The following is a 13,246-nucleotide window of genomic DNA, read 5'->3' on the forward strand; positions in this document are numbered from 1 at the left end:
AACACCTTTATCAACTCAAATTTTATGAAAAACGTATACTAATATTAGGTACCACATCTATTTTACTACATTAATCCAAGGAAAAGCAGTGCTAAAAGCGGACCCTTTAACGAATTTAACACACACTTTCAGCACACCATGTATGCCTTCAATTAACATTAAAGGTCTAGCAGGTAAGCAACAACTTGGACTGTGGTATAAACAAATATTTACATCTTAATTTGCAATAAACGATGGCAAAAATAACTAGGAAAAAAGTCTGTTTTACAATAACTGCTATTTTAGCACTGTAACAATGTTCATCTAATTACCAGTAAGAACAATGATCAGGGTAAATCAAATAACACATTTATTGGGTCAGAGACTTGAAATGCTCTGAGTCATGACTAGCAATACTGGTAAAAGATCGTGCAACACCAGATATTTAACTTAGCTTTACTGCTTTAATGATTTCTGTGCAAGAATTTAAACAAGTAGGTTGGAAACTGTAATTTGTCTAAAAACAAACACTATTCACTTCTGAAAAGGAAGAACAATTTAAATGCAAAGAAATCAGACACTACGGGACATGCTGTTCATAGAATAACAGAACAGCTTGGGTTGGAAGGGACCTTAAAGGCCATTTAGTTCCATGCCCCTGCCATGGACAGGGATGTCACCCACTAAACCAGGTTGCCCAGGGCCTCGTCCAACCTGGTCTTGAACACCTCCAGGGATGGGCTTCCACAGCTTTGCTGGGCAAGAGAAGTATTTGTTCTTGTTGTTTGAGTAAATTAAGTTTTGCCACCAAAATAAACAGGTATGAACTGAATCCAATAACCATACATTGTTGTAAATATATTATAAAAAATAGTTTACATGATCAAATTATGATAGACTTCTGTGGCTATCTTTCTATAGCTTAGAAAACAAATTTAAACTGGATAGTTTACACTGTTTTCAAAGTGAACAAAGTTTATAACATTTTGTGATAACTACATCTTTGTTAACATGGTTCACCTTGGATTACTGATACATATTCTCAACCTTACTTCTGTTTAGGAATAGGTTTTAGAATTTAGTTCCTTCTAATTTGTAATTAACAAGTTTCACAAGTGGATACTGAACCACAGAAGACTAACATCCTGTGATGTCCCTAACACTTTTACAAGAAATCTTAAATGTTTGGGGCCTAACAGTTCGGTTTCTGAAGAGTTCCATCTCCCGTAGTTCTCAAAAAGCAACAAAGGCAATGTACTTTCTTACATATCTGGAGCTGCCGTACTTCTGGAAAGAACCTTAAGAAAGTAACACAAAGTCTGTGACCATCTCTGGTAAATACAGACTGTTGGTCCACAATTTTGAGCAATTTTGAAACCTGTCTACAACTCCCCAAAGATTCTTTATCGTACATAGAAATAAACTTCAATTTAAGAACAATGAAAAGTGACTCCTGATTATCAATCCCTCAAATAAAAATTCCCCCAAGATGTAGCAGCTGAGGACAAAATTTCAGCTTGACTGAGATAGTTAATAGGAAGTAATGGCCACAAAACCAAAGAGGTTCAGGCTTTGACTACAGAGTAAAAGACAGGTAATTAAGAACATTCCTTTAGATGCTTTAAATCTAAAGTCAGGTTGATCTGAAACTTTGTTTGATATACAAGGAATCACCTTGTGCTAATGGAACAAATTTAGAGTCATTGAAAAAAGCAGACTGTAAGATGCATAATCCAAACATAGATAAGGGTATTGTCCTTATTTCCGAAATTCGTGTAGTCTCATAGCTTTGCCTGCCTTCACATAATAAAATGTACATTTGTGCACATACAGAGCTCAAATCATGAACCACTGTCTTCCCAGTGATCTGTCATGTTTTCCTACAGTCACATAGCTGTTCCAGCAGCTCTTTTGGGTAAGCAGTACTGAAAAACCAGCTCGAATCATTCACCAAACATACCCTTCCTGTCCATTCCTAACCAAAACGAACTTTTCCTAGAAAGCAGTAGCCCCAGCTGGAGCTAACAACTTTGTGTTATCTAAGTGGCTCATGGTACCTTCCAGCCACCCAGCTCAACTATACACAAGGATTATAAACATAAATTGCTTATAAAAACAATATACATAAACTTCAAAACAGAGTACCAATCTTCTGTAATTTGCAGGAAATTCCTAGACAACATTTCTGAAAGCCACAAAAATCTGTAGTCACACTCCTGTTTTGGTTGCTGACAAAAACTGAATGAAAGTGTAATATCACAGATTTAACTTCCTCTGAGTTACAACAGCATGTTCACAATGAAAACATGATCCCACTACGCTTTTTTGAATGCTCTTGTGACAAAACAGAAACAAGTCCTGCAAGAAAAACTTGTGCTATGTAACTGATGGTTGAAATTGAACAACAGCATGCAAGACAGAACATATCTTCTGTCAGAATAAAAAGAAAAAGCAGCAAAAAGAACAAGACTTAGGAGTACTGATTGACTGTGCAGATGCTTAATCACAACGTATGCATAAAAGACAAACTGATGATGAGATCTTTGCTGTTACTAGCAATAACACAGTGGCTGCAGAAGCTCACTATCTCCAAAACTGTTGTTGTTTCTGTATGAAGAGTGAAGAGGACAAAAATATCAGTCAAAACAGATTAATCTTGTGGAGTTTGATTATGCAGAAAAAGAAAGTGCTGCAAATCAAGACCAACTTGTATTCATCAGAAATCTCTTATAACTAGGAGGTAGTAACAATGACTAATGTCAGAGTAAGATTATCTACTAAGCTCCCTGGAAGCCACTGAATTAGAGATTCAACCAAGAAATAAATCCACTGTAAGCATGAGGTTAAATTTGTAGGAATGCTAGATGTTCATCATGACAAAATGAAAGCTCATCATATATTCAGACAACTTGTTGATGGATAAACTTGCCACAGATTATCTACAACTACAGATGAAGTCAGAAGCAGTGAAATCAAAATCAGCAGATGTCTTAGCAGCTTGAGTAGAGCATCCTTGAAGATGAGAGATGATACCAAAAGAACAAGGTGTGAATGAACTGTGGCTGCTCCACCCTCAATAAATATATCTGCTTCCATCGCATGCTTTCCTCCGACACCATTTAGGAGCAAAAAGAAGTTTAGCCACTACAGTAAAGCTAATAAATTCCTTTGGCCAAGATTCAGTTTATGCAGTTATGTGTGATAGAAAGCATATTTACTACTGTATATGGCAAAGTCACTGGCAGACAAAATGCAACTTATTTGAATATTAAACAGATCAGGACTTGTATGTTTTAGTGAATACCCAAAGAGAATGACAAATCCCTTTACTTTAAAGATCTAAGATCAAGTTCAGAACAAAATGGGCTTTGGTGCTAGCAGGTATACATCCTCACTTATACACTACTCTAGCTTTGGATGATACTGACAGACTTGAGGAGACAATGAGCAGCAAAGAAATACTACATCATATAAAGGAAACCACTGGTAAGCCTCTCGTCCAAGGAGTATTGCCCCCAAAAGCTGTAAGTTTAATGCTGCAAAGCAGAGAGTAACAACACAGAAGAGCCTTTGCCAGACTACAGTACTGGGAGAAAGGACCAGACCTGCTGCCTAAAAGACATAAAAAAAAAAAAGAAGAAAAAGAAAAAGAAAAATACCACAGCTTCAATGCATGAAGAAAAAAGAAAAGGTCTGGCCAGATGCTTGTTCGCTTACATACCAAAATAATCCCAAGCTCGACTGGGTTCAATTTGCTGCTCCACAATGATGTATCAGTGAGCCAAGGCAGTATAGGATACCTGCTCACTTTCAACTCCCCTGCAACAAAAATGTCTACTGTCAGTTCATATAAAAATATGTTAATGTTGCGCAAAGCAGAGAGTTGAGAAAAGAAAGAAGAGTGCTCGCATAGTTATTAAGACTTATTCCCTCAGCACAAGGTAGATCACTAAACAACAAAACAAGACAACTTATGTAGAGTAACAATTTAAAAAGAAAATCCTGCTGGAACATCTCCAGCTAGGTTATCTGTACTACTAATGACAGGACTCTGGTCCAAAGACAGGTGTCATCAACACTAAACAGAGCTTGTAGAACATGTTTGGTCATTAGCAATAGAGATGAGCTTTAAAACACATACTGATAGTCTTATACATCACAGAAGATATCAAGGTCTGAAAGATGCAAGAGAAGATCCAAAAGCTTCCAAGAATGTACTATGTGTGTTATCGTGTCCAATGATGGTTATTCTGCAGAGTCCCATAAACAAGTTACACCTCATCAAAGTATACGTCAAGGAATGGGAAGAAACATTCATAGATCACTAAGAAAATACATGGCAAACGTTATGAGTACTGTTTACAGGTTCCTCTTCCGAAGCTAAATGCAGAGCACCATGAACATTTATTTCTGTGTTTACTCTGTACTGCAAATAATGAATAGAAAAATCTGCTACAGAGATATGCTCATGCTTTTAGGTTCAGCAATGATACATTCTTGTCCAAACTCTCAGAGACTTATACAGAAAAGGACAAGATCTCCTGAGATTAACGTCTATCAACATGTCAGTTTTAAAAACCACAGATTATATCAACTCATGTAGAACCATTAACTAATCTTACAGCAACATCAGAGCTCCCAAAAACAATAGCTATCTGCATCTACCCTAATCTAACACACTAACACAGCTTGCAGAAACAAACCTGTACATATTTTCAACTCTACTTCAAATCTCTTCCTTTGGTGCTCACCAACCTGTTTCTGTCTAATGTTATATTAATATACTTCACATATTTAACATCCTTAAAATATTATCACGACACTTCTACTGTATTTTCAAGAGAGTAAGGTCCTTGTGCAGTACTGACAGCTTGCCACAAACATACCTCTTTCCCCACCATTCAATACACCTATAATCTTTCGTTACACGTAGTCCAGCATGTATTAATTCCAAATACCTGTTGACAGCTCCAAGTAGAAAAAACTAAGGTTGTATCACAACTCAACACTTCTTCTGTTTCCTTTGTTTGAGTTTAACCAAAATCCAAACTTTAAGAACACAAGCCACCCCAGATTAATCAGGGGATTATAGCTCACCCTCTTAAATGACTCTTCCCAGTGTTTTGCCCGATTTCAATATTTAGTGCTCCAAAATCAGAAGTTTCATTTTTTTCTTAAATGGCTTTTTGGAATGGTTTCCTAAATTAACTTCCTTCTCCTGTCCATTCTTCCCAGAACATCTATTCTTTTAAATAATGTCTATTATTCATTCCATCAGAACATCATTTTTATTCAACTACATCACATGTTAAGCAGTTACTAATAGAGATTTGAAGTTTGCAGCATAGATTTTGCTCTACTATTACTCATAACTGAAGAAAACATTTCTATGTTTGGATCAGATGAGAGAGTATTCCAGTATCTCCTCTTACTGGCCACTTTATGGAAAATAAGAAAGAAAATATTTAATGTACAGTTATGAAATCATAGAATGGTTTAGTGTGGAAGGGACCTGAAGAGTCATCTAGTACAACCTCCCTGCCACGGGCAGGGACATCTTTCCTTAGATCAGATATAACTTACTGGGGATATTTGCAACACTCACTGAAGGTTGATTTATGCTCAGAGGCATAAGAAATTCTCTGGGTTGGAAAAGTCCTCATGCATGAGAATCTCTAATCCCTTTTAGAGACAGCCTCCTATAGGCTATATGGAGTCAATGACACCTTGTTGTTAAATATGGGTTAAACTGTTTTCTTTCACCTTTTTAAAGTTTCTTTCTTTGCAGTCTAATCAACATCTTTATTCCTGCATTTAGAAAAGAGTTTAGAGAGAACTCGTGTTTGTTTCAACTGACACACCTCTGAACCTTCCATTAAGGCATAAACAGTTTCACAAGATATACTGTAAAGCCTCAGGTACTGTTCCAGTATAATCAAGGAAGGGCTTAGCATGTATGATTCCTTTAAGGTTAAAAAAATCCCAAACCTTACAAACAGAAGCTCCGCAATACTGCAGGTTCTTTTCCAAATCCTTAAAAAATTGAAAGCCAAAATCCCCATATTAATTTTTCTTTGCAAATCATTAAAAATTAGTGAGACAGCATACCTTTTATCATTTACTCATTACATCATTTAGAAAATAATTTCTAAATAATTTATCCTACTTCCATAAAGGTCACAACTTTTTTTTTCTTCTAATATTTATAACAATATTATGTGAAGAACAAACACTCATTTAATATAGTTAGCAATAAAAGTAAGTTCAATTTACAGTCCCACTAGGCCTAGACTCAGAAGTCAGGATTGAAAAGTTCTAATACTGCAAGAACTGTTTATTTTTCATGACTTCAGTAATCACTGTCTCCCCATTCTTGCAATTCTGGATGTGTTCAAGAGCAAAAAGCATTAAGTAAAGCAAGGGCCTCTCATACATTTTCTATTCTAATGAATTCAGAAGAAACCCAAGTTCAAAGTGCAAATTTTGGCCATCTGTCACTGAATTAATAGGAAAAAAAAAAAAACCATTGAGTGGTAAAACAAAACTTACTCAGATACTTGTTCAGCAGTTGGCAAATCTACAGAAACTGAAAATAAAAATGAAAAAATTTAGTTAAAAACACTTTAAAATATGTGGAAATACACAAGTACTCATTTTCAAATCTAAGCACATAAAGATAACTGAAAAAAGGACTGCTGTAACAAAGACATCCTCATGTAAGTATTTATATTTATGTATGCTACATAGAAAGCTACATATACTCACCATTCTCTATAATAACTTGACAAGTATGAGTGTGGCTTTCACTCAGATGTGTGGCCATGCTATCTAAGCCAGAACCATCAGTCAGAAAATCGCAGTTAAGACATACTACAGTCACACCTCTAGAGAAAACAAAGTAAAAAGTACATATCAACACAACATACTCACGGTTTTCTTAACTTACAGCTACTGGACAGACTATACAGAAAAATTGCTTTTGCAACTTTAGATGAGGTGACTCACAGAAGTATTCTTACTTTTTATACTGCAACTAGCACCTGGAATTTTCAGTCATCGACTAGGACATCTTCATGCTCGATGTAGTACAAAGAATACCACTTCGGACAGGACTTTATCTGTAAAGTTTGAGTTTCTTGGTTCTCCCACCTACCTCTCTTTTCAAACTTTGCACATTGTGAATAATTGGAAAACAGAGTTGGAAATACTTTTTTAGAACTGCCTTGCATTGAGAAAGAAGTCAACAAATTTGGACAAATTTTTGTTACAAAAGAGAACACTGCTAGTAAAAGAGCTAGTATTTTCACTTTTCTGCTCTAACTTGAGTAAGTCTAGAAATTCAAGAGAATCTAATCTCATTTAAACAATTAACTCACTATCAAAAACTAAAAACATAATGTTCTGTAACTGAAAAAAGCTGAATTACCGTAGCTCTTCTGAATGCTTCTTGTAGATCCAAAATCTTTTACTTGGACGAGCACTGTGAAAACTAAATATAAGAAAACATTACCACTTAAACTAGTTTTCTTGAGTACATCTCCACATAACCCCTACATACTGTACATGGTACTGCAATTTGTTTATGACAAGGCATGAAAATAGAATATTCAACTATTGACCTAAATTACTCTAAAAAAATAAATTAATGAAATTTTACAGGCTCCTGAATCTCACCTCCAGCTCAAAACTGGTAAAACCAAAAACAAACAAAAAGCCCACATTGCTGTGTTCAAGAGCAGACGAGACAAACAACCTCAAGAACATCTAGCATCTCTACTCCTTCTGAGCTCTTTAGTAAATAATTAGTTTGGGAGGGACAAGACTTAGTTTTTTAGCGTAGTACTGCTTGCATGTAGTTATATTACTTCCATTCGCATTTTAGGTCTGGAAGCACTGTAGCTGAAGCTACACAGAAAAGCTATATGGTGAAGAAGCTTTACTGAACTCAAGCTTCCTAAAGAGATAGATTTAAATGAGATAAAAATCACATCTTCAGAAAAACCTTAAGTTATTTCACATGCAGGTTAGGTATGTGCCAACACTGTACTCTCATATGAAACAAAAAGCAAGCAGCTGAGTACAAAGGCTGCTGCAGAAACATCCTCCCTGTAACAGCCTTCTTTCTCATCACCCCTTGTTCCTTAGGTGGTGATAGGAGCTGCAAGAGGTAAAGTAGGGGGGCAACAGTCAAGACTGCATCAAGGAGATAAATGACAGGAGACTGGCTTCCCAGAGACCATACAACAATTAATCATTATTTGTTAAGTTTGACTGAAATAATTATGAAAGATCTCACAGAAACTCTTGAAGCAAAAATAGAATACCGTATGAACAAGAACATCGGATTTAGGCCCTCAATAAAAAGTGAAAATCCAACCTTACACATGCCCCTGTTGGTCCTATGACACAATTAGAAATTCAGTTAATACACACATTTAACACAATTTGTATGAATTTTAAAAGTATTTGATAACCCAATTAAAATTGCGTAGAGTTCTTACCTCATCATGTGATTCACATAGGCTTTGCTACAGCTAGTATTGTATCTGCATAAACTACAATGGACATATGTAGGAAAGTGGTTTGCAAAATCCTTTATTTCTGAGTAACATTCAATGCATTTGTGAGCTCCCAAACGATACCTAACAGTAACATGAAAAAGTTGATAGTTAACATCAACACTTTAGAACATAACTAGTTCAAACTTTTTGCTTTAAGTCTTTTAACAGTAAGAAGCAAAGAAGAATTCAAAAAATGTATCAGTTAAATATTTATTATGGGATATGTTAGTACATATGAAGAAAACATTTTTTTCTTTAATTATTAACATCATGACTTTAATAAAAAAGTGCAAGTTAATGTAAACATCTGTTATTGGGCATTTCTGTAAACAAGATCCTGCAGATGAGAACCTCCAATTTCAGCTGCTAGCATTATCTTTCCATACTTCAAAAGGATTTCAAAGAAATGCTTCATTTGCCACAATGAGCACAAGAGCACGTGGTTTTCCTGTCACCCAAAACCCTCTGCAAGCTTTGAAATATCTATAGATCAAGAATATAATCCTGCTCTTCCCCAGTTTTGCTGGCTATTTTTGGATGTCTTAAAGAGCTACGTTTTGCGAGTATTGGCACCTTACTGAAATGGAGGCATCCATAACCTTTGTCAAAGACAACTACGAATTCATGCTAGGCAATGAAATTATATTCAAGTCCATAAATCACCCATTAAATTATTAACAAGGACTGCAAAAACCATTACACTGTAAATACAAAGAGAGCATTCTCCCCACAGTCTGCATTTACTTTGACTCTTTTGTTAGCTCCCCAAATTAAGGTACCTTCTAGGACAGACAAGACTTCATCTTTTGAATAATGGGTTCAAATAAAACCCTTTAGAAGCTGAAGGAGGAAAACACTTTTCCCTCCATAAGAAAGCTTGCAAAGAACACCCCAACAGATGTATTCCCCCGCCAAAGGCCACTTTTAATGTAAATCTGCCTGGTGTATCAGTATTCGAATCATCTGGGGCTCTGTGCAGAGAAAGATTCTAAATTTAGAATAGAATACGTGTCAGAGCATCTGTTCTTCCATCATGAAGTCCACCAGCCAAAAAATTACGAAGAATGAAGATTCAGAATTATAATCACAATACCAACACGTGGAAAGTTTATGAGTCTGCGCTTTCTGCAAAATGGAGTGGTCAAATGTTCCGTATTGCTATATCGTGAGTTACTGAAAAATTAATGAAATGACCACTTATATTCAAAGCATACTTACACATATTTTAATGCTAATATTTTACCTTAGATTATGCAGTGCTGTATTTGTAACTTTTTTTTTTTTGGTGCTGCTGTTGGTCCATGCATTTTGCTTCTTCGATGTAGCTGACGGTTTTGATTTTGCTTTTGACTTATTTGTATTAGATCTGTTATGATTTCTAGTGGTTGTATTTTTAGCCTTAGGTGATAGCTGAAATGTGGATGTACTCGTACTAACAGAAGATCCTGATTGAAGAGATCCAACAGATGCTCGAATAGTAACCTAGAAGTATGAAATTAAAAGCTTTTCTATTTAAACTTTTCAAGTTCCCATTTCTGTTTACATCAAAGTTTGAGCCATTTTAGGAGAGAAATAACAATTTCACATAGCATATGAAATTCCCCTCAGTAAAGATTGTCTCAAAAAAAAGTAAATACTGTTGACTAGAGTAAACTTAATCTCAACAGTCCACTGGATGCTTAAAAAGCTTGTTTTTCTGGAAATAATTAGCCATGACAAAGAACACTGCTCTCTCTTCAGACCTGCAACTGTCTACATCCTGCTCTCAAAACAAAACAAAACCAAAAACCAAACAACAACAAGAACAAGTAGCAGCAGAAAAGAAACAGAAAGGTCAGAATAATAAAACCTGCTAGGAAGAGTATCAAACAAACCTATCAATTCCTGGATTAAAAAAAAAAAAGTGTCTTGTTGCCTCATGATTAGCCAATCTACTTACTCCAGATAACTTTCTGAAGAATGAAACAGAACAACAATACATATCACCAGGAGGAAACCATGAACTGTTCCTAACAATTCTTGCAAGAGGAAGTGATTTTTTAGTTTTAGAGGCAGAAGAAATTTCTTTGCTTTGGACAAGAAATGAGAAAAGCATCTCTTTCTAATTTCACCCCTTTCCCTACCGATGCATTTTCTTCATTTGCCCCTCTACTTTTCCTATATAAACACTCACCTTTGTTCCAGGAGGCAATCCTTCTAACTGTTTAGGTTTTCTAAATGTTCGGTGATGCTGAGTCTTGTGATCCATTTTTTCTTTGCAAGTCAAAAATTGCAGTCTGCACTTAGTGCAACGGTATATTCCTTTTTTCTTAAAAAAAAAAAAAAAAATATATATATATATATAGTAAGCAGGAATGTCATGATAAACAAAACTATAGCCCTAGAATGTCTCAAGGAATGGTCATCTGATTTTTAAAAATTAACCTGATAAACTCTTAATAATATTGTACAAAGACAAGACAACTGTAAAGCAGTATTATTATGAGATGAGAAGGAATCAGAGGTTGACAGTTAAAGTAAGTCAACACAGTACTTCACAATCTTTTCTCTAGTTAAATCACTGACAGCCTTGCTATTAACTTCAAGAAAAGTAGAACATATCACTATGACTTGGTGAAGAAACCAAGTAGCAGAGAGATTCTTTCAAGAATATTCAGAGATTTTTAAACAGGGAACTTCTGTCATATAAAAACATGACAAAGTCTAACAATTCATTTAAAGACTTCTCAAAAGAAGAAGTTATAAGGCTTCATCCTTTATTAACTGTTCTTATCCACTAACAACTATACAAATCAGTTCTATTTGTTGTTGTTGTTGTGTATTTTTTAGGGAGAGATTCATTATATATTTATTTAGCATTTTTCAATTAAGGATTGAAAAATATCTGCTTACCTGATGCCTCATGTAATGATGCATATACGGTGCTCCAATTTTTATTACTTTGAGGCAAAATGGGCACAGCAAATGTTTTGTATTTTCATGAACTGTCCTGAAATGTGTTTCTACATCAGAAAAAGCTGAGGATCTGTAGTTGCATACCTAAAATAAGAAGTTTGACTTTTATGTTAAAAGTTTATTGACAGTAGAGACAGTGAGTGTTTATGTGGGGGGGTGTAATCTAAATACAAAACAGTCACTCTGAAATACCTGGCAAACATACGGCATTTCACCTGGCTTATGATTGTCCTTCATATGTTGCAAAAGAACTTGCTCTGTTTCAAAGGATAATTCACAGATTTTACAAATAGCTAGAAAAAGTGAAAAGCAAGAAAAATACAGTAGAAAATTAGCCTGGGATCAAAAGCAAATCAATACATATATATATGTGAACAGTGAACTCTATAAAGGTAAAAGAATCTAACAATCTTTCTACACAACTTTTTCTTTTTCTGCACAACTTCAGGAAGCCCGTAGTGCAAGGCCCCTAAACAACATGAACTCTTGGAATCAGGGGCTTTCAATAAAAAAAACAAAGAGCCTGCCTCCACTCCCTCTCCCCCAGCTTTTAGAAATATTTTTTCCAGATACATTGTTCTGACATAAGTTGAATGACTGCCAAGCTTCTGTATTAAACCTCAAGATTATTGCTCTTAAAGTACAATATCTTTATTCTGAGGTTATTAACCATCAAAAGTCAGAAAATATCTAAAAATTCTAGGTCACAAAAAGGTTCAATGTGATACAAGTCAACTTACTAGACGACTCATAAGGCGTGTGTGTACTTTCAATGTGGCACTGCAGCTGAAATGGGGTGGGAAACTGACGGTAACAGTGCTGGCAGGTGGTATGACTTTCCCAGCTTTCACTGCTCTGCTTCTCAAGCTCTAAGTGATGCTTCATGTGGTTCATAAACCTTTGAATGATAGTGAACAGGTGCAAAAAGCTGCATTTTAACACTATCCATGACATATCCCACGCAAAATGCACACGAACCCTTAGAAACACTGCTCGGAAAGCACTTCTCAATTTCAAGAAGTTAGAGGAGGAAGTGTTCATTTAAAACAAACAAAAATCAATGAAGTTAAGCAAACTGACTATGCTGGAAATCACGTCTCAAAGCTAAAAAAGATATCTTGACTATTACAAGGAATATGCAACATGTCTGAAACATGCTCTAAATCTAAGTAATCTATTGCATTTTTCATGTTTGTTTAGCCTAAATTCCGGTCTTGAAATACACAGAAATTGTCAAAGGCAACAGCAACAAAACATGCCAACCATTCAGACCTCACCACCACCAGAGGCTCAAATCCACATTCTGAAGCAAGCAGAACTATAGCTCTGCTGAAAGCTATTAAGTAGTAAGACCACATCTGCAACTAGGACCTTCATAGCTTTATCTGAAATTACCTCCATCCAGAACTGACAGCATTCCAAGACCTGCCTTTCTATAAAGTATTTAGGTCTGAAGATATGTTATGAAGGGCAGTTGTCAAAGAATGCCACTGTGCAGCTGATAACCAGGTTATCAGAAACTTGGTGGTACATCACTACTGAAAGTCACCATCTTTTCCTTCTTAATATGTCCACTATCTGCAGGAGGACCTACCTTGGCTGAGAAGACTAAGCACTTAGCACATTGTTGGCAGGTCAGTTATTTGTGCAGCAGTGAATTGCCAAAAGGACGTGCTAGTTGCATAACCCACCACTGTTAACTTCATAAACTGTTCTATTTTGAATGGGCTTAATTTCAGTACAGCTAAAGG

The 13,246-nt window shown here is 35.7% G+C and overlaps 1 protein-coding gene across 9 annotated transcripts in view; it reads right to left on the reverse strand.

Annotated features, from left to right (window-relative positions):
* The window catches only part of ZNF280D (zinc finger protein 280D), a 51,298-nt gene that overhangs the window by 12,745 nt on the left and 25,307 nt on the right, over positions 1–13,246 (reverse strand). For 7 of the 9 annotated variants that reach the window (XM_040570666.1, XM_040570665.1, XM_040570663.1 and 4 more), the window contains 9 exons: positions 12,236–12,393; positions 11,688–11,788; positions 11,433–11,579; positions 10,714–10,848; positions 9,784–10,022; positions 8,481–8,621; positions 7,406–7,468; positions 6,745–6,863; positions 6,529–6,565 (listed from right to left, as the gene is read on the reverse strand). In XM_040570666.1, coding sequence (XP_040426600.1) covers positions 6,529–6,565; positions 6,745–6,863; positions 7,406–7,468; positions 8,481–8,621; positions 9,784–10,022; positions 10,714–10,848; positions 11,433–11,579; positions 11,688–11,788; positions 12,236–12,393 — 1,140 coding nt within the window. Of the gene's footprint in view, positions 1–3,700; positions 3,799–6,528; positions 6,566–6,744; positions 6,864–7,405; positions 7,469–8,480; positions 8,622–9,783; positions 10,023–10,713; positions 10,849–11,432; positions 11,580–11,687; positions 11,789–12,235; positions 12,394–13,246 lie in introns of all 9 variants that reach the window. The other 2 variants (XR_005823487.1, XR_005823486.1) reach the window with 1 other exon arrangement.

The sequence above is a fragment of the Cygnus olor genome, chromosome 11 (assembly GCF_009769625.2).
Source record: "Cygnus olor isolate bCygOlo1 chromosome 11, bCygOlo1.pri.v2, whole genome shotgun sequence".
In the NCBI taxonomy this organism is placed as follows: Eukaryota; Metazoa; Chordata; class Aves; order Anseriformes; family Anatidae; genus Cygnus; species Cygnus olor.